General features: G+C 39.9%; 1 protein-coding gene across 3 annotated transcripts; it reads right to left on the bottom strand.

Moving 5' to 3' along the window:
* Positions 1-6,732: 6,732 nt before the first annotated feature.
* On the bottom strand, positions 6,733-17,749 carry ttll3 (tubulin tyrosine ligase-like family, member 3). 3 transcript variants are annotated; one of them, XM_017479602.3, is made up of 13 exons: positions 17,665-17,749; positions 15,681-15,737; positions 15,480-15,583; positions 14,386-14,551; positions 14,084-14,130; positions 12,778-12,906; positions 12,559-12,673; positions 12,378-12,479; positions 11,421-11,613; positions 10,166-10,314; positions 9,135-9,378; positions 7,679-8,114; positions 6,733-7,399 (listed from the first exon to the last, which is right to left on the bottom strand). In XM_017479602.3, exons 2-13 carry the CDS (start codon positions 15,697-15,699, stop codon positions 6,734-6,736), a joined length of 2,370 nt encoding a protein of 789 aa, XP_017335091.1. In that variant the 5' UTR covers positions 15,700-15,737; positions 17,665-17,749; the 3' UTR covers position 6,733. The 3 variants fall into 3 exon arrangements, with proteins under 3 accessions (XP_017335091.1, XP_017335088.1, XP_017335089.1); XM_017479599.3 differs by having other exon boundaries at positions 14,371-14,551; XM_017479600.3 differs by lacking the exon at positions 17,665-17,749 and adding an exon at positions 17,361-17,451 and having other exon boundaries at positions 14,371-14,551.
* Positions 17,750-22,138: the final 4,389 nt, after the last annotated feature.

The following is a 22,138-nucleotide window of genomic DNA, read 5'->3' on the forward strand; positions in this document are numbered from 1 at the left end:
ATGATATGAGTGTATGAGTATATAATGATATGAGTGTATGAGTATATAATGATATGAGTGTGTATGAGTATATAATGATATGAGTGTGTATGAGTATATAATGATATGAGTGTATGAGTATATAATGATATGAGTGTGTATGAGTATATAATGATATGAGTGTATGAGTGTATAATGATATGAGTGTATGAGTGTATAATGATATGAGTGTATGAGTATATAATGATATGAGTGTATGAGTATATAATGATATGAGTGTGTATGAGTATATAATGATATGAGTGTATGAGTATATAATGATATGAGTGTGTATGAGTATATAATGATATGAGTGTATGAGTATATAATGATATGAGTGTATGAGTATATAATGATATGAGTGTGTATGAGTATATAATGATATGAGTGTGTATGAGTATATAATGATATGAGTGTGTATGAGTATATAATGATATGAGTGTATGAGTATATAATGATATGAGTGTATGAGTATATAATGATATGAGTGTGTATGAGTATATAATGATATGAGTGTGTATGAGTATATAATGATATGAGTGTATGAGTATATAATGATATGAGTGTATATGAGTGTATAATGATATGAGTGTATGAGTGTATAATGATATGAGTGTATGAGTATATAATGATATGAGTGTATGAGTATATAATGATATGAGTGTATATGAGTATATAATGATATGAGTGTATGAGTATATAATGATATGAGTGTATGAGTATATAATGATATGAGTGTGTATGAGTATATAATGATATGAGTGTGTATGAGTATATAATGATATGAGTGTATGAGTATATAATGATATGAGTGTATGAGTATATAATGATATGAGTGTATGAGTATATAATGATATGAGTGTATGAGTATATAATGATATGAGTGTGTATGAGTATATAATGATATGAGTGTGTATGAGTATATAATGATATGAGTGTATGAGTATATAATGATATGAGTGTATGAGTATATAATGATATGAGTGTGTATGAGTATATAATGATATGAGTGTGTATGAGTATATAATGATATGAGTGTATGAGTGTATAATGATATGAGTGTATGAGTGTATAATGATATGAGTGTATGAGTATATAATGATATGAGTGTATGAGTATATAATGATATGAGTGTATATGAGTATATAATGATATGAGTGTATGAGTATATAATGATATGAGTGTATGAGTATATAATGATATGAGTGTGTATGAGTATATAATGATATGAGTGTATGAGTATATAATGATATGAGTGTATGAGTATATAATGATATGAGTGTATGAGTATATAATGATATGAGTGTGTATGAGTATATAATGATATGAGTGTGTATGAGTATATAATGATATGAGTGTATGAGTATATAATGATATGAGTGTATGAGTATATAATGATATGAGTGTGTATGAGTATATAATGATATGAGTGTGTATGAGTATATAATGATATGAGTGTGTATGAGTATATAATGATATGAGTGTGTATGAGTATATAATGATATGAGTGTGTATGAGTATATAATGATATGAGTGTATGAGTATATAATGATATGAGTGTGTATGAGTGTATAATGATATGAGTGTATGAGTGTATAATGATATGAGTGTATGAGTATATAATGATATGAGTGTATGAGTATATAATGATATGAGTGTATGAGTATATAATGATATGAGTGTGTATGAGTATATAATGATATGAGTGTATGAGTATATAATGATATGAGTGTGTATGAGTATATAATGATATGAGTGTGTATGAGTATATAATGATATGAGTGTGTATGAGTATATAATGATATGAGTGTATGAGTATATAATGATATGAGTGTGTATGAGTATATAATGATATGAGTGTATGAGTATATAATGATATGAGTGTGTATGAGTATATAATGATATGAGTGTATGAGTATATAATGATATGAGTGTGTATGAGTATATAATGATATGAGTGTATGAGTATATAATGATATGAGTGTATATGAGTATATAATGATATGAGTGTATGAGTGTATAATGATATGAGTGTGTATGAGTATATAATGATATGAGTGTATGAGTATATAATGATATGAGTGTGTATGAGTATATAATGATATGAGTGTGTATGAGTATATAATGATATGAGTGTGTATGAGTATATAATGATATGAGTGTATGAGTATATAATGATATGAGTGTATGAGTATATAATGATATGAGTGTGTATGAGTATATAATGATATGAGTGTATGAGTATATAATGATATGAGTGTGTATGAGTATATAATGATATGAGTGTATGAGTATATAATGATATGAGTGTGTATGAGTATATAATGATATGAGTGTATGAGTATATAATGATATGAGTGTATGAGTATATAATGATATGAGTGTATGAGTATATAATGATATGAGTGTATGAGTATATAATGATATGAGTGTATGAGTATATAATTATATATATATATATATATATATATATATATATATATATATATATATATATATATATATATATATATATAATACTCAAAGAAAGAAAGAAATTAAGGGAAGAAATAAATAAATAAATACATACATTAGGAGAAAGAAAGAAAGAAAGAAAGAAAGAAAGAAAGAAAGAAAGAAAGAAAGAAAGAAGGGAAGAAATTAGGGGAAAGAAAAATAAAGAAATAAAAAAGAGAAGGGAAGAAAGAAAGAAAGAAAGAAAGAAAGAAAGACATTAGGAGAAAGAAAGAAAGAAAGAAAGAAAGAAAGAAAGAAAGAAAGAAATTGGGGAAAGAAAAAGAAAGAAAGAAAGAAAGAAAGAAAGAAAGAAAGAAAGAAAGAAAGAAAGAAAGAAAGAAGGGAAGAAATTAGGGGAAAGAAAAATAAAGAAATAAAAAAGAGAAGGGAAGAAAGAAAGAAAGAAAGAAAGACATTAGGAGAAAGAAAGAAATTAGGAGAAAGAAAGAAAGAAAGAAAGAAAGAAAGAAAGAAAGAAATTGGGGAAAGAAAAAGAAAGAAAGAAAGACAAAAAGAGAAAGACAGAAAGAAAGACAGTAAGAGAATGAAAGAAAGAAGGAAGGGAAAAAGAAAGGAAGGAATAAAGGAAGAAAGAAATTAGGAGAAAGGAAGAAAGAAGGAAAAAAAATTAGGGGAATAAAGAAAGACAGAAGGAAGAAAGAAAGAAAGACAGAATAAAGAAAGACAGAAGAAAGACAGAAGAGAAGAGAGCGTGTGGACATGACGGTGGTCTTCAGGGAGGTTTGAGTAATAACAGACACAGCTCCTCCGTCCCAGAGGCCCGTATGGGATCGGATTAATGCAGGTATGAAATGTCTGATGTGTCCTCTTTTTATATATATATATCTGTACATATTTCTGTTTCTGTGAAAATGGCGAGTCTCTGATGCTGAAATTCCTCTTGTAGATATCTCTCCACAAACCATTTTACATTTCAACAACTTTATTATTCACCTTGAATTGTGCGGAATGTTTTAAAATTCATGTTCAATAGAACGGTCTCTGTTTTAATAACCCGCTCGGTTTGCTGCAGTGTACACTGCTCCATACACACACTCCTTAACCTCACACAGGAATGTGGAGAATCTCTATTCACTCAGCCTCTCTAAACCTCTAACGTCCATCTACTGTAACACACACACACACACACACACACACACACTCTAAATTACACACTACTCCTTTTGGAGTCATCCTCTAGTGCCTCTAGTGGTCAATGTGTGAATACTGCATTTAAAAAAACCTCTTAGTTCATTCATTTTATGAACAAAATATTAAATATTAAACTCATTAGTTAAGTGTGTATAATAATATTTTGCCTAATTATGATTACCAATTACCTTTAATTATTCCTGAACTTTCCACTCACAACACATTTTCTCCATGTTCAGATTATTTATAGTCATTTCCTCCATCTCTGCTTTACAGACCTCAGTGCTGTTCAATGCATTCTGATTGGTCAAAAGGTGTTGATTCATTCCCTATAACAGCAGCCCTGACAGTAGTGCCGTTCTAATGCATTATCCTTTCTATTTGGCATGAGACAGAACATCATTGTCTGTCACTGAATATCACTACCGCAGACCCGCAGCATAGCCATGTGAAGCAAGGTACAGCAAACCGCGACATGTACAGCACGTGCACTGTGGTTCCTACCTCGGCTGGCTTGACCGCCATCTGAAACCAGTGCGAGTTAAGATCAATGCTCCATGCAAGTCACACTCACGTCTAAAAACCATTCAGAGGCACGTCACGTGTTGCGCTGGAATCAAAAACAGCCATGGAGAAATATACAGGCTCAAACTATAAAGTGTGGCGCACTCGTGCATTTCAGGCGGACCTCAGACAGCAGAAGGAACGCTCGTGACACCTATTTCTTATTGAATCGTACAAGGCGCAATCTTTCCATATTATTAACAGTGCCGTGAAACACATTTACGACAGTGTAGAAAAGTTTCAAACACAGGCCCATCCAAAAGTACTGGAACGGCGAGTCCGATCCTTTTGTTTTCGCGATAAACCGAAGACATTTGATTCGAGGTCAGAAGATGAGACGACGGATCAGAATTTCAGCTTTCGTACCGTGATTTTTACATCGAGACGTGTTAAACGGCTTAGAACACGCCTCCGTTTGGATCAGACCACACAATTTTTAGGTGAGCAAAAGTATAGGAACAGATAAGTCTTGAAGTAAGTCCAATGAAATACCACTTGATACTTGGTTGTTCACGCTGTGTTGCTCTTGTGCTACAGCTTGAAGTGGCCTCGCTCTTCCGATACTTTCGCAGGGGACTGTAATGTTAATAATAAGGGGGAAATTACACCCTGATATTATAAATCCTGACCTACTTTTCTTGCAGCACAGTGTACTGAAATTGCAGCGGGTTTGATTTGTTATCATTACAAAATAAATGTATTGAAACGGAACATTTTATTGGCGTCGGAATCGTCCCGTGAAGCCTGTATGGGATGTGTCTCCGATCGTGACTTTAGCGTATCGTCTTACGTCTGCTTTCTATACATTTATTTAACAGTTACGGAAGGAGTCTCCAGGAGAAAGAAAGAAATTAGGGGGAAGAAGGAAGGAAGGAAGAAAGAAAAATTAGCAGAAAGAAAGAAAGAAAGAAAGAAAGAAAAAGAAAGAAATTAGAAGAAAGAAAGAAAGAAAGAAAGAAAGAAAGAAAGAAAGAAAGAAAGAAAGAAAGAAAGAAATTAGGGGAAAGGAAGAAAGAAAAAGAAATTAAGGGAAAAAAGAAATTAGAAGAAAGAAAGAAAGAAAGAAAGAAAGAAAGAAAGAAAGAAAGAAAGAAAGAAAGAAAGAAAGAAAGAAAGAAAGAAAGAAATTAGGGGAAGGAAAGAAAGAAAGAAATTAGGAGAAAGAAAGAAAGAAGGAAAGAAATTAGGAGAAAGAAAGGAAGGAAGAAAGAAAGAAAGAAAGAAAGAAAGAAGGGAAGAAAGAAAGAAAGAGAAAGAAAGAAATTAGGGGAAAGAAGGAAGGAAGGAAGAAAGGAAGAAAAATTAGCAGAAAGAAAGAAATTAAAAGAAAGAAATAAGGAGAAAGAAAGAAATTAGAAGAAAGAAAGAAAGAAAGAAAGAGAAAGAAAGAAAGAAATTAAGGGAAGGAAAGAAATAAAGAAATAGAAAGAAAGAAATTAGGGGAAAGGAAGAAAGAAAGAAAGAAAGAAAGAAATTAGAAGAAAGAAAGAAAGAAAGAAAGAAAGCAATTAGGGGAAAGGAAGAAATTAGAAGAAAGAAAGAAAGAAAGAAAGAAAGAAAGAAAGAAAGAAAGAAAGAAAGAAATTAGGAGAAAGAAAGAAAGGAAGGAAGGAAGAAAGAAAGAAAGAAGGGAAGAAAGAAAGAAAGAGAAAGAAAGAAATTAGGGGAAAGAAGGAAGGAAGGAAGGAAGAAAGAAAAATTAGCAGAAATTAGAAGAAAGAAATAAGGAGAAAGAAAGAAATTAGGGGAAAGAAAGAAAGAAAGAAAGAAAGAAAGAAAGAAAGAAAGAAAGAAAGAAAGAAGAGAAAAAAAAATTAGGAGAAAGAAAGAAAGAAATTAGGAGAGAAAGAAATTAGAAGAAAGAAAGAACAGGAGAAAGAAAAAAGAAAGAAAAAGTAATTAGGAGAAAGAAAAAAAATAAAGGAAGGAAGAAAGGAGGGAAGAAATAAGGAGAAAGAAAGAAAGAAGGGAAGAAAGAAAGAAAGAACCACCCAATTTTTCGGTGTGCAAAAGTATAGGAACAGATATGTCTCAGAACGTGACGTCAGCGTCTCGTCTTATGTCTTCTTTCTATACATTTCTTCAGCAGTTATGGAAGGAGTCTCCAGGGCCAGAAGTAAAGCTGTAACTTTAAGCTTTCTGACGTCTTCAGGACAGAGGAATTCACGCTTCGTCGATTCTCTGTAGCATGACCGAGCGTGTATTTTTGTCTTATTAACATCGAGAGAGAGGAGAAAATAAGAGAGGGACTGGATGTTTATAGCTGCTATAACGTAAGTGAGAACAGGAACTAACGCCGTGTGGGTTAACGGTTCAATTAAACGTTAAATAAACGTGTAATAATTAAATAAATAGATGAGCACTGAACAATAAATAAATAAATACTGAAAAATATACTCTCTCTCTCTATATATATATATATATAAATAATTCAGAATTCATTTCTGAAATATGTCACTACGAAAAAGAAAAAAAAAAAACACCTGCTTTTAAAATTGCATCTTTATTTCTCTCTTTGTCTTGTACAGTCTCGGGGAGCTGCGTGTCCTTTGTTTCGGTACGTCTCCGTGTTCTGCCGCTGGAGCAGGGAGAAGTTCTGGTGCAGGCGTATGACTGGGTGAGACACCTGGACGGTGTGTGTGAGAGGAGTGTGTGTGTGTGTGTTCTGCTGGTAAAAGCCCTTGTATGAGATCCCCGGTTGTAGAGTGATTATCTCCAGCGAAGGTTCGAGACGGTTCAGAGAGAGCGCGTGCCTCTGCGTCCTGTGAGTGTGAGCGTGTGTCGGCTCTGCGCGTGCGTGTGTATGATGCGTGCGTGTGTGTGAAGTGTGAAGGCGATGACGGTCAGAAGGATTCGGAAGGGGACCGGAGGACGGGGGTAACGCGTCTGTTCTCAGGCGTCTTTTCTCCATCAGAGGCTGTAAAGTTACACGTCTCTCCGTCGTGACCTTCCGGGTGCAGACGGGTGCTGGACAGATCCTCTTCTCTTCCTCACGCTGGTTCTCCTTATCTGAAGGGCGGGTGTGAGCTTGGAGGACGCGTCTGGATTTGTGTAGCGATTCGTAATGAGACCTGATGAACGTTTTAGGGCGAGACGAACGGGGACGCCTGATCTGAGCTCCTTCCACTAGAAAGCTGACACCTAAATACTGAGGAACCTCCACTGGTGCCTGGAGAAACATGAGGAGAACATTCAAAGCATGCTCTTCATGGGTGAGAAAGGGTGACAAGATATTCCTCATCGGACACGAAATTGTTCGCGCTGGTAAATCGCTATGGTATACGAGGAATAAAACGGGAAAAGAACCGAACTCATACGTTTACAGTTACTCCACTTCATCACGCCACTGTGTTGTTGATTATTTTCATTTAACAGCACACCTCCGAGTGTTCTGACTCGCATAGAAATGATCTGCTGCAGTTAAACTAGCGCATGTGTCTGTAATCACCTGCTTGTATATAAGCTGGAAGCCTCCGGTGTCGGTGTTGCGGTCGTAGCGTCGATCCAGCACCACGCGCAGTGTGTCCTCCTGCACGGCGGGGCAGAGTCGGGCAGTGACGGCCGTCGAGCAGGCCATGGTGGGGCTGACGTTCACCTCCAGCAGCCAGGGCTGGAGGTCACACCCCAGGAGAAAGTCTGCTCCGTACAGCTCGAAGCTGGCCTTGCGTGGCTCCACGCTGTCTTGAGCTGTCAGGAGAGTCTGGATCAAGGCCCTTCTCATACCGGGAAGCACCACGTCCTCCCACAGACCGCCCCGCCCCGAAGCCGCGAGCCAAGAGCGGAACTCGGCACTCGACCACATGCTCTCAGCAGGCAGCGATGGGTCGCGACCAGCACTCGGCTGGAAATACTTCTGAATGGAGTTGTTGCAGAGATGGACAGAGCTGAGACACGAGAAGGGAGGACACAGAACGTTCGCATCAGGTCGACTGCCACGTAAACACTGACAACTCGACCACACCCGCTCGGTTAACTTTAGGACTTTTCCTTTTGAGGAAACAAAGGGGCGGAGCCAATTCCCAGAAGACTGAAAGGAAGACACTAGTCAGATCCGCCGCATGGCGACGTTGCGAATTGTGAACATTGCGATCGTTATAGAAATGCGATTTAAACGATTGTAAAATAGATCAGCCGTGCCTCTGTATCTCTCCGCCCGAGAACACAAGGAAACCCGAATGGGGTTAGTTCCAGGTTTAACGTCTTAGCAAATACAGTCAGACGTCGAACTGTTTAATAAAATAAACATTAAACCCGATGAGTCAATGAGTTTTTTGCAGGAAAACGTCTTCGCAAGTAGAACTCTCTCGACTACAGTCAGATTTATTTAGTATTCCCTATTATATGATTACAATAAAGCAAATATAAGATATAAAATCTTATTTCTAGACATCTAGTCTTGTTCTATTCCCAGATAATTCTGCTCATCTTTATCATTTATTTCTAAAAAGAAGCTAAATTATCTAGAATTTTTAAAGCTTGAAATGACTGCAAATGTGTAGAAATAGGTTTAATAACCTTTTATTTATTTATTTATTTTTTTTGCTTTATTGTAATCTTTCATAACAGGAAAGGCTACATGAATCTGAAAAATATTTACGATATTTAAATTTTATTTTTGCAGTGTTTAAATATAACTCCACAGATATATCACCCATCTCATTTTCATAAAGGGTGCCGATAATTTTGCTGTTGACGCTTGGAGTTGAAAAACCTTTAAAGTTAAACTTAATCTGCGACGCTTGATCCGAGATGCGAGTGGACTGTCGTGCATTAACGATTGCATTAAAAAAATTTAATAAAAATCGGATCAAACTAAAACAGCTGGAATTTTAGATTAGTGGCGTGGTGTAATTTTGGCGCGGTTGAGAGATTCTGTGTGATTTAGGTGTGTCTTTCTCTCGCACCTGTCCAGTCTGTGTGTGGAGTAGAGCTGGGTGGAGAAACGCAGGTAACTGTCCCGGTAGAACCACACCGTGAGAGGGTTCCAGTCCGTCACCAGGAACCACTGGCGCAGGTCGAACTTAGTGCCGTGGATCAGCAGGGGGCGCTCCACGTACTTCTGCACCACCCACTTACTGTCTTTAATCAGAGCCGAGTCGCTGTTGACTAAACCCAGGATCTCATCTAGCCTGTTCATACACACTATACCTACAACACACACACACACACACACACACACACACACACACGACAAAACAAACACCTCACACTCTGCTCATTAGCATAGGGGGAATCCAGCACAGCTTTTTCTCCATACATGCTACAATACAGAACTGAAAGCCTCAGTGATGCTAATTTGTATCTGAAAAAATATCAAATATAGAAGTCTAATTCAAGCAGTCCTACTTTACTGTACTCCTGACATCTGGATCTCATCTACTGACGAATTCACGCGCAAAATTATGTCTTTTAGCCTAATATAACAGACAGGGCCTGATTTACAAATATTTGAAATAATGTGCAGCAAAATGCGCATGCAAAAAAAAAAGTGGGCATGTTGCGCATGATTGATTAAATAATAATAATAATAATAATCGCATGAATTAAGCTGGGGTATCCCAGAATACTCGATAGCAGCAAAGAGTTCCCCTGGAGACTCCTAGAGGAGTCAAACTTCCAGGAAAGTGAAATTTGCCACGTGCGCATAATTGTGTTTTAATAAAATGGCAATTAAAGGCTGTGAGGTACGAGAAGCTGCTCAAAATACATTACGCACACCAAATACGAGTGCATGTTTTTGCTCATAATTTTGTCTCCATCTGGCAGAAACGGACTTCTGCAAATATAATACCTCCCGTGCCCTTCGGTTGTACTCTTTAGCATGTGCGCATCTGTTCTCACAGTGACTTTCAGGCTGCAGGAAATCACACCAACTCTCTGACTCTCTCTCTCTCACACACACACACACACACACACACACACACTCTTCACTCACCCCTGCCTCTTGATTTAGCCCCTGGTTTAATAATCCAGATGTTATTGACTCCATCAATCTCCAGCTGTGAACAGACCTTGCGCATTCGTTCTAGCATGGACTGACAGCGCTCTGAATACTCGCTACATCCCTCTAACACCACGCCATCACTACGGAGATAAACGAGAGGAAAAACACACAAAGACAGAAACGGCTAGCTCGTGTATAGTCAACATTACATAATTAGCTATACTGTTACATTTAGTTTGTTGGAATATATTTAAGTCAAGTGAATCAACAGAACATCGGCTTACATCCATCAAATCGATTATATCCATCTAACCTGACCCTAAACCTACAACTATATTGGTGTTTATTAAATCTAGACAAAATACGATAAACACTAAACCTATGTGAAATCGACAACCTACTTTCCTGTAGTAGTAAGTTAGAGTAATTTTGTAGAAGTTACTAGGTAGAAAACTATAATAAGTCCACTGATCTCACACACTCGCATTGGACCATTTCTTAAGTGGTATACATGATCGCTTAGGGCCTCCAGACCACCAGGGGGCACCATAATTTATCAAATAAATATGCAAAAGATTTTTTTTTTTTTTTTTTTTTTTTAAACACCACTATAATTTGGCAAAATGTATCAGGCATAACCCTTGTGGTGTTAAAAGAACAGAAACTGCCGTTTACGTAACGAAATCAAGTAACGGATGTGACAAGGTGAAGAAGCGCAGAGCAGGAAAGGTCGTATCTATCCGAGGTGGAAAAGAAAAAAGAAGAGGAGGAGAAACAGATCCAAAACACCAGCAAGAAATGAATGTTTGGATTTAGTCAATTTATTGCTTTCTCTTGTTGATGCAACTGAAATGGTTAGAAAAAGTTAGTCGCTAACTACCTAGCTAGCTAGTATTAGAGGAGGAGGTGTAAAGGCGAACACACTTTAGTACTAGATAGGACAACAGTAGCCTTTTGACTCATCCAAGATAATGAAGTATTAATTCCGTTCAGTCTAGTATGTGAAATAATACACACAGTAATTGGTGTGGGTGGGGTTTAATTTGTCAATTAGGGCCCCCAGATGTTCAGAAATGTCTAGTGTTACTTCCTGCATATAATCTGTTTAGAAACATGTTAAAGGGTGTCGTAAAGATATAGAAAATATCAGCTATCGGCTATGTTGTGCATTGAATAATACATGTCTTAAACTACAAGCGCAGTTACGGTAATTTGATAATAATGTCGACTGTAATATTGTACTCACTGAATGACCAGGTAGTAGCTGTGGATAAAGTTTGCCCACTGTTGCTCTGAGAGAGTGGGCGGGGTTTCCAGAGCGATGTCTATGTCGCAGTGTTCCAGGCTGTTGAGATACTCCTGGGACACACGTAGTGCCGTCTCGATCAGGCCGACTCCAATCCTCTGCTTGGCTTGCGGTTTATGCCGCTTGTCCAGACCTAGACACGGGGAGGAGGTGCGAGTTTAGACTGCTCTGCTGGTCACTGTGTGATCTGCCGAACCACATCAGCTGATCGGGGTATGAGGAGTCATTGTGGAACTGGATTGGTGGGAAAACTTTGGTTGGACTTCCGGACGTCCCGGACTTCTGGAGCCATATTGAACTAGCCAGAAAACACCTTAAGATGCTTAAGAACGTAGCCTGCTAGCATTCAACACAGAGTGACTTGAGTGACACAAGACTAGCGTGATTGCAAAGGGAAATTCACAGGAAGATAGGTTTATAGGAAAGAGGCGGAGTTTCAGGTGTGGTTTCTCAATTTCCTACCTTAGCACCACTAAGTGGATTGAAAGTCTTAAACTAAGCTGTGTTATAGAGTAATGCTGCTCCAGTTAGCTAGCGATAAGCTAGTGATGTCTGATTAGCTAGGCTAGAAGTGCGGAGTGTGCATGTTCTCCCCGTGCTGCGGGGGTTTCCTCCGGGTACTCCGGTTTCCTCCCCCAGTCCAAAGACATGCACGGTAGGCTGATTGGCGTGTCTAAAGTGTCCGTAGTGTATGAATGGGTGTGTGTGATTGTGATTGTGCCCTGCGGGGGTGACTGGCACCTTGTCCAGGGTGTACCCCGCCTTGTCCCGATGCTGCCTGGGATAGGCTCCAGGTTCCCCGTGACCCCGAAAAGGAGTAAGCGGTAGAAGATGGATGGATCCATGGATGTATTATATTGCAAGTTCGCCTATGGCCTGACAGGTTATGTGTCTTACCCTGAGGCTGTTTAACGTGATAGATGTCACCCTCCTCTTGTCCTCCAGCTCTCTCTACGACATACCGTAGCAGGCTTGTGCACGCAGTCCGTCTAAAGTCATCTGTAGGGTGCGAAACAGAGCTTAATGACTTGCACCAGTCCTGCACCCTGTACTATGAACCACATGAGCATTAACTGACCAGTGAACGCTTGCTTGTCATCCTCCGCCCCCAGGCGGTAGCAGCGTGGAAAGAACGTGTCGGGGTCTGTCGAGTCGAACCACTTCAGATTTCTCAAATTCATGCACAAGCCCACCTGAGACAGAGAAACCGAATCTGACTTTGCAGACATGTACGGTATAAATACTGTATATGAGGTCGAGCAGTGAGCGTTATTCCTGAGAAGAACTTGACTGAGACCTTGGTGGTGAAGGATCCTGCTTTTGCGTAGTGATTAATCATCTGGTCTTTATGTAACGACATATGGTCGAGTGCGTCACTCTTTGTAGTCCAGTAGAAATATGTCAATTCGTTGTGCAATAGACGAGACTAGGGGGGTCAATCAAACAGAAAAGACTTACATGTATGTATGTGTGATTATTTCAGACTCATATACGAGAAGAACAGAAAACCTCTTTACTCCAAACTCAATTATTATCTCTTCATAGAAGTCTTTGAAAGTGTACTTGTGTGGCTCTGATGACGTATGGACCTTGTGGAAACCTTGTACGGTGCTTTCACTGTTTTTTTCTCGCCACTGCAGTGGAGCTTCAAAATATGATCGAGCTTTTCAGAAAAGCGCAGTGTCATGCCGTATGTCTGGATGAATGAGTGTGTGAATGGGTGTGTTTAGAAGAAGAAGGCGGTTGCAGCTCGCAAACTCAAGAATTCTACTGAACTAGAGGCCATTGCTCATGAGGACTGGGCTAAGATTCCTCCATGCCATCTGTGAGGAAACTGAAGCTTGGGCGTCACTGGACCTTCCAACAGGACAACGATCCCAAGCATACCTCAAATTCTACCCAGGCTTAATTGCAGAAGAAGTCCTGGAAGATTCTACAGGGCCGTCACAGTCACCTGACTTGAACCCCATGGAAAATCTCTGGTGGGATTTGAAGAATGCGGTCGCAGCACGCAAACCCAAGAACATTACCGACCTGGACGCCATCGCTCATGAGGAACGGCAGAGGATTCCTCAGGAACGCTACCAGAAGCTCTGCATCTCGGGTCATAACGGCAAAAGCGTGCTCTACTAAGCACTAAAGATGCTTACCATGAAGGGGGTGAATAATCTTGAGACTGGAGAAATCATTATACATTGCATTTTCAGTTGAATCTGTGGAAACCACTTCAAGCATTCTAGGTGTCGAACTATTTCAACTGCTTTTGTTTGATTTGTTCAGCGCAAACAGCTGAAAGTCTGTCAGTGTTGACAATAAACCTGATTTGCACTGGGGGTCGAATCGTTTCGATTGCAACTGTACGTCACATACTTTAATTTATTGCCAGAGATTGAACATCTGCCCTTAGACTTCGATTATAACTGAGTTTGGTCTAAACATGTTTTCTGTTCCTTTCTAAAGTACAGGGAAACACACACACACACACACACACACATTACAGGTTCAATAAATAGAGATTAGGATAAAAAAACAACAACACAGGTGTACTCCTTTACTATGTTGTTTGAGAGGTGAGGTGAATAAGTGCAGGGTGTGAAGCTCACCATGAGGCTGTACGTGTCATCAGGGTCGTACTCCCTGTCTCCTCGGTCTGTACGTGCACAAAGACAAAGAGGACGTAGCGATGACATACTCTCTACAGGGAGGCTGAGACTGATCTGTGTCTCTGATATCTTAGCTGAACTGTGCGGTGTCAAGTTCACCGTCTTGAACCGTCATTACAGAGGCGCATTAATTAATAAAAAAGTGCTGGCCCTGAGCATAACATAGCATTTGCATACTATAACACTTTACATGCACAACTACAGATTTTCTGTCATATCTGTCTGACCAGACAATCCGTCACCATCATCGTTGCTGCTGTCAGTCTCCTCCGTGACCTCGGCGTCCCGGTCTCCATGGTGATGACTCTGTGTGGAGCGGCGAGGCATCCGGCGCTCCACCCAGCCTCTGGCTCTGAGAGCGGCGCGAATCACAGGGTACGGCCCCTGCACCGAGAACACCTTCTTTTCCTGCGTCATCAGAACGAATCATGACCTTCACGACACTTTACGGTTCTTATCACACACCTCATTCACAAGACAAGCGGGATCTTTCTTTTTTTTTTTTTTTACCGAACACAGCTGGGATACTATTCACTCAGAAACTATTAGAGGTGTGAGCAAAAAAAGACGCATGCTCGTCATGCTACAGAGCTCTGACACTGGAGACTCCTTCCAGAAATGTTACATGAACATCTCCTTACAGGAAACTTCAACATATCAGTCATTACACGGTTTTTATTTATTTATTTATTTATTTTATCTGGTTATTTAGAGCGTCCCTGCGAACGAGCTGCTGCTATAGAAACTACAACGTATTAGAACGAGCGCATGAATATACTGTGATATCCATCCATAATATGTAGCGCTTATCCTACACAGGGTCGCGGGGAGCCTGGAGCCTATCACGGGTGACTCGGGGCACGAGGCAGGGGACACCCAAAACATCGCAGGGCACAATCGCACACACACACTCATACACCCATTCACACAATTTAGAGACAGCCAATCAGCCTACGACGTATGTCTTTGGACCGCGGGAGGAGACCAGAGCACCCGCAGGAAACCCCCGAAGCACCTCTATGCCACCGTGCCCCCCCCCCCCCGCCCCGCCCCCGCCCCCGCCCGCCATAAAGTAATACATACAGCAAAATGAATCATACATAATACAGACTATTGTTAAATTATTCAACACCTTCTGACCAATCGGAATCCAGAATCCAGCAAAGTTTAGTATTTAAAAACTTTACACATGTTACGGAGGTGATTTGCGAAACACTGTAGAGAACACCGTGAGGAAAATTTACATCGGCTGGTTAATTTAAAACACGGGAAAATGTCAGGAATGCTGCCCGTTAAGGGAACAGTCGGAATGTGGTTATAAACATAAGGCACTGACCTTTACAGCCTTGGCCACTAGAGCTTTGGCTGCTCTCAGTCTGTCAATGTGTATCACAGGAAAGCTTACACGACTGCCCCGTACTCTGGCCTGCTGAGGGGACCCTATCTCAAACACACACACACACACACACACACATTTATTAAACGCACACATCTGTACGCATTGTGTACAGTGTGCCTGCAGGTGTGTGTGTTTTACCTGGTGTATGCTGCTGCATCCTCGAGCGCTGAGGGTCGTCCGTGTCAGTCTTCAGTTCTGTAGAAACAAACATCACGTCAGAGTACAAAGGATATATTGCCTATGATACGTATACCGTACGGACAAGTCACGTGAACGGGATATCCTGAGTAAGTGCCTGGTCAGGGTTTCAGTGGTTTAAACGAAGCTACGAGTTTGTATACAGTACATTGTGGGAAATATATATACTGCCAACTGAATTCGTTAGAAAATATCACGTGCAGTGACATAAAAAATAAATAAACAAATCGTGCAATCCGTTGTACGCCAAACTCGTAAAGCTCTGATCGAAACGTTTTCCAGTGCTTCGGCTAGGAACGACATGGCCGCCCTGTATAAGAAGCACTATATTGCCAAAAGTATGTGGACACCATGTGACCATTACACCCATATGTGGTTCTTACCCAAACTGTTCCCACAAGGTTCTAAGCACACAACTGTATAGAATGACTGCGTATACTGTAGCTTTACACGTTCCCTTCACTGGAACCGAGAAGCCCAAACCTGTTCCGACATGACGATGCTCATGAAGACATGGTTTGGAGACAAGGTTGGAGTGGAACAACTCGAGCGTCCTGCACAGAGTCCTGACCTCAACCCCATTGAACACCTTTGGGATGAACTGGAACACCGACTGCACCCCAGACCTCCTCATCATCCCAACATCACTACTTGACCTCACTAATGCTCTTGTGGAAAGCGTGGATGAACACAAAATCAATACAGCCACGCTCCAAAATCTAGAGGAAAACCTTCGCAGAAGAGTGGAGCGGTAAAGGAGGAACAACTCAATATTAATACCTATGGTTTGGGAATGAGATGTTTAATGTTCAGGTGTCTACATAATTTTGGCCATACTGTATAGCAGTGGTCACCAACCCTAAAGTCTTCCTGAAGACTTTAGCGCCAACCGTAATTGTGCTCACATGACCATTGCCTTAAAAAGTTCTCAATGAAGATCTTCTTTTGGTTGGAGATGAAACCTGCAGGAAGGTAGATCTCAAGGAAGAGGGTTGGTGACCACGGCTGCATGGCGTAGTTGGCACGTAATTTCAGGCCAAGTGGATGTTGGAGTCTCCTTGCACTGTAGGAGCACACAATGTATGTCTTTGGACTGGGGGAGGAACCCGGAGTGCCCGGGGACAGCACGGGGAGAACGTGCAAACTCCAAACCCTGGAGTACAGGCAAACGTGCTAACCACTAAACCACAATCTCTAGTCGAGACCAATTATAAACTGCAGGGATGAAGCTGAGGTTGAGGAACTCAGAAAGAAAGAAAGAACGCAAGAAAGCTTAGGCCACGCCCACTTCGGATTTAACTCCAAGTACCCGATATTTGGAGCACTAAATCGATACAGATACAGATAATGTCATGGTGTTACATTACAGGCTCATTAACCTGCATCCAAAAACATCTGATCTCCATCTAAAGTGGTTTACGTGTGCACTTATCAGACGCCCTTATTCACAGCACAACACTCGAAAGGTGTGAGGTGGAGGTTAGTACATCAACAGAAGAGAAGTCAAATGATTTTATATTAAAATAAGTTCTCATTTAAGTGCTTGGTGAAGAGGCTTGGTTTGAGTAATCAGATCACACTGAGTTTCCAAAACACACCTGACCCCATTCACACCTGTACCTGTGATTGGATGTCACTGGAGACAATAAGGCAAATCTCACACAGTGGCAGCATCAGTGTGGAACAGGGGAATGAGACACTGCACGTGCAACAATACAATATTAATCATCCAATGCAACAAAGAAAAGAAGAGGTGCAGTGGAGAGATGTTTGTCTGGATCTACATTCAAAACAAACCATCTCTGCTTTCCATTGATCTCCAGCTGTGAACGACCACAGTCACTCAGGCGTTTAATGAAGGTTCGTATCAAAGGTCACGTGGTTCCTGTTATGCAGAAAGAGCTCATAGACACATCTTACTCACTTTTCAGTCCCGGCTCTTCACCTGCTCTTCAGCTCAGTGCTTTTCAGCTCAGCTCACAGCACTCCCGGATCCGCTTCTACACCCCTAACTGCTCCCAGGCGCGCTGTTGAGAGTCCCCATGGCAACGGTTTCCCAGCAACGGGGACGCCACTCGATCTAAACAACAATGAATCTGAAACGTTTGTCTATAATATTACACTTTTACAGCTTTTATAGTGAACTGTACATGCTGTCAAAGCCATTAATTCAGGTTACATTTCAAGGAGTCAGGATTCAGCATTCCAGCGATTCTTAAGTCCGATTCATTTAGTTCAGTCCACTACGAGGAATTTGAATCATTTTCTGAATGATTCTTTAAGTTTATAGTACACATTTAAATATTTATTTATTTATTTATTGGAGGGTGTGCATTTTATAGTGCACTATAAACCTTGTAACAGTCATCATTCCAAGCTAAATCTGGAGTACTGAGTCATTTCGGATTGAGTCCCCAGTGACGCAAAAAATGATTCTTATTACTGATTCGATTACCATTTGGTTCACTATGCTATGACGATTTGAATGATTAACTTAAAGATTGTTTATAGTACACAGTTACATTTCTTCTTTGTTTTTATACACTTTATATTAGTATAAAGGTTGTAAAAAACATTATTTCAGGCTAAATATGTATTATTGAGTCATTTCGGATTCAACCCCCAAAGCGATACGCAAAATGATTCTTATTACTGATTCGATTCATTTAGATCACTGCTCTATAATGATTTGAATCATTTATTCAAGGATGTTTATAGTGTTTATTTATTTATTACACTTTGCGTTGTTTTCATAAAAAAACATATATTTATATAAGAATATAAAGGTTGTAAAAGTCATTATTTCATGTCACATATAATTCGGATTCAGTTCCTAGCGATTCCCAAAATGATTCTTATTACTGATTCGATTCATTTAATTCAGTCCAGGATTTGAATCCTTTACTTAATGATTTAAAAAAAAAAAGGTTTATTATCTTTCTTTTATAGTACACATTTGTGGCTTTCGTACATCTTAATCGTACAATATAAAGGGTGAAAAATCAATCTCTTGTTATCTCTTGCAAAATGATTCTCATCGGTGATTCGAGTCATTTGATTCAGCACACTATAAAGATTTGAATCTGATACTGGATGATTCATTAAGTGTATGCTTGATTGATCAAAGTGCCTTTATCTTAAAGAATAAACAGCATTTTCACCGAATTGGGGTAATAAGCCCTCAATGTAAATGCCAGAAATACAGTTTCCAATGACCAATCTATTATAGCCAAACATGTACAACCATTGTTTATTTTATTTCTTATAAAATATTAAAGCCTGTGTGGTGAGAAGGTCAACATTAAAAATGAGTGATAATACGAATGGTTTGTGATCAAGTTTTTATACCTGTTCATAAATACATGTAAATAAACAGACACATTAACTATTTATTTAAGTTTCAACATTTTATTACTATTCTTTTGCAGTGATAGTAAAGTGCTAAAAACAAACAAACAAACAAACAAAAAACCTAAACATTGCTATACTGCACTAATAAACTATATGACCTCTAAAATCATTTCAGTATAGGCCAAATGGTTCAAAAGTTACAGAAACACTGCGCATATGTAATATTTATATACAGAGGAGTTAATAAGTGGTGGCAACATCTCTATTAAAACCTTGATCTGTTATTTAAAACTAACCTGGTTTACTTATTAAAATATATGTAAAACATTCATGAGACATGAAAGAAATTAGCAACAGTAAAATGCTTATGATTAATTACAATTTCTTTATTATTATTATTATTATTATTAATAATAATAATAATAATTCATTTTTTTTAAAGCATGGTTAAGATTTCAGCTCAGTTTAAATGATATGCATTATAAAGACCTAAACCTGTGATCACAAATAAACAACTGAGTCACCTGCTGTCAAGTTTGCACTAGATGGCGCCAGTGAGTGGCAGTGCTACATGGTGATCTGAGATAGGTTAAGATAAGATGTACCTTTATTGATCTACACTGATTTTCATTGAATCTTTACGGATAATTCTTAACAACTAGAGTACATATGTTCAATTCACACAAATTTACTCACACAACAGCATGAGGATTTAAACTCGGTTTAATTTAATACGATTTGAAATGTAGAGCTCACATAGAAACTTACGACAGCTATAATTTGCTATACAATTCTACACTACTACTACTACTAATAATAATAATCAATAAGCCCTGTACTGACTGAATCCATCCATCTGCACAACAAGGCAACAGATTAAATGCACTGGAACATCTGCAGGAGCTACAACAACAATGACGGCCATGGACAGCGTCGACGTCACTATCCTCTGGGACATGGCCGTCCATACTGACAGAGAGATCAAAGCAAACAGGCCTCGATATGTCAATTCCGACCGACCATAACATCTGAGAAGCTTTCTGACAGTCTAAAACATGATTATGGCAGATTCTGCAAGGCGTACGTGAACTTATGACCTCGACCGTATCTATCGATCGATCGATCTGAGTAACTGGCACAGGAATTACCTTTGGTATCAATAATCTTTAGCGTGCCTTTTTTGTCACTTCACTGCATATTGCTGATCTTAGACAATTTTAGGAAAGTAGTCTAATAGACTTTATGATTCTTCGCAGGAGAAAAATAAGAGGACAAATACACTTTTATGTTCGAACGTGCAGCAACACAAAACAGTGCTTTACTGGGTTGATGTCAGTCCTTTACACCATACAAAACATTTCACCCTTATAACAATTATAAGGGTATCATTATGCATTCTTGCCTGTGGTAATCACACACACACACACACACACACACACACACACACACACACACACATGCACTAGATACAGTTGATGGATGTTAGGTGTGGGAGAATTCCTGTAACGAAACATTGAATCAGAGCAGAAACTCGTATTTAAATCACTGACGGTTGGTTTATTTGCTCTGAAAGCTCACACTCGTACACATACACAAATACCTAGACCTGTACGTTTCCATATTCAAATCCTGACCTGCGTGTGTAGACACGAGACCTGCACGGAGCACCTGAAGATGCATTTAAACACTTCTTTGCTGATTGTAAAACTTTGGTCAGATTTAAAGCTTTCGACAAGAGCGCTTCCACGAGTCATGAGTAACACTGCGCGGATATTTTAACCGTAGGCTGAACGGATCTACATCGGATCTAAGAACGATGTAGATCGTTCTTAGATGTAGATCCGTGTAGATCCATGTAGATGTACACTGCGTGTAACGATTCAGAAAACAGGGTGTTAACCCTTCTCGGGTCACAGTCTAATCGTTATGAGGTGTCCTTGCTGCATTTCGTTCTTAAATGTGGAGGGATTTTGAGCGTAGAGTTAGCAAATACGCAAAACGTGGTTAACGAACATCCATGCAAATGGGATGAGGACATTAAGGACCTCCTAATGATTTACATCCTCCGTCCATCCGTCCGTCCGTCCGTCCATATTCTGTACTGCTTATACTACACATTGTCGCGGCGGAGCCCAGAGCCTATCTCATGTAACACAGGGCACAAGGCGGGGGACTCTCTGGATGGGGTGCCAAAAAATCACAGGGCACAAGTACACACCCATTCACACACTCCATCCATCCTCTATACCGCTTTATCCTTTTCAGGGTCACGGGGAACCTGGAGTCTATCCCAGGGAGCATGGGGCACGAGGCGGGGTACACCCTGGACAGGGTGCCAATCCATCGCAGGGCATAATCACATACACACTCACACATACACTACGGACACTTTGGACAGACTTTGAATCAGCCTACCATGCATGTGTTTGGACTGGGGGAGGAAACCGGAGTACCCGGAGGAAACCCCGGCAGCACGGGGAGAACGTGCAAACGCCGCACACGCGGGGCGGAGGCGGGATTTGAACCCGTGCTCACCACTAAGCCACCATACCCCCAATGATTTAGCCCAAACGCTGTTACCTGAACACATTCACCCCTAGGAAATACTCCAGTATGGAATATTCCAGAAGCTACAGTACATCATGGCAGTTTCCTGAAGATCACATGAAGATGAAAAGTACTATAAGGTGGGGGGGGGGGGGGGGGGGGGGGGGGGGTTATTCTTTCCATTTTTTATTTTATTTTTTTTACACGCATTCCTTTTCTTATCTTCATGTCATATCTTCATATCACGCTCTTACTGCAAACATATTTTGATGTTTGACAGAGAAATGACTGACGTGACCAAAATCGTCCTTTCTACCTGTGTGGTGTCTTTGCTTGTTAACCGCGCGCGCTCTGACTAAGTTAGTTCGAACAATGTGATTGGTTGGACAGAATTAATGACGTCACAGGTCGCTCACTCTTGCCAAGCGGATGGGATGGGATGGGATGTGAGCGCGCGCAGCCTCCGGATCCAGAAGCCAGCACTCTCAGCAGGGTTAAAC

The sequence above is a fragment of the Ictalurus punctatus genome, chromosome 11, assembly GCF_001660625.3.
Source record: "Ictalurus punctatus breed USDA103 chromosome 11, Coco_2.0, whole genome shotgun sequence".
Classification (NCBI taxonomy): domain Eukaryota; kingdom Metazoa; phylum Chordata; class Actinopteri; order Siluriformes; family Ictaluridae; genus Ictalurus; species Ictalurus punctatus.

What these genes read in the sequence shown, in the direction of transcription:
- ttll3 (XM_017479599.3), bottom strand. An exon ending in TGACAAGCAAGCGTTCACTG is followed by an intron (nt 12,480 to 12,558) that starts GTCAGTTAATGC and finishes CGCACCCTACAG; the next exon opens with ATGACTTTAGACGGACTGCG. An exon ending in AGCTACTACCTGGTCATTCA is followed by an intron (nt 10,315 to 11,420) that starts GTGAGTACAATA and finishes TTATCTCCGTAG; the next exon opens with TGATGGCGTGGTGTTAGAGG.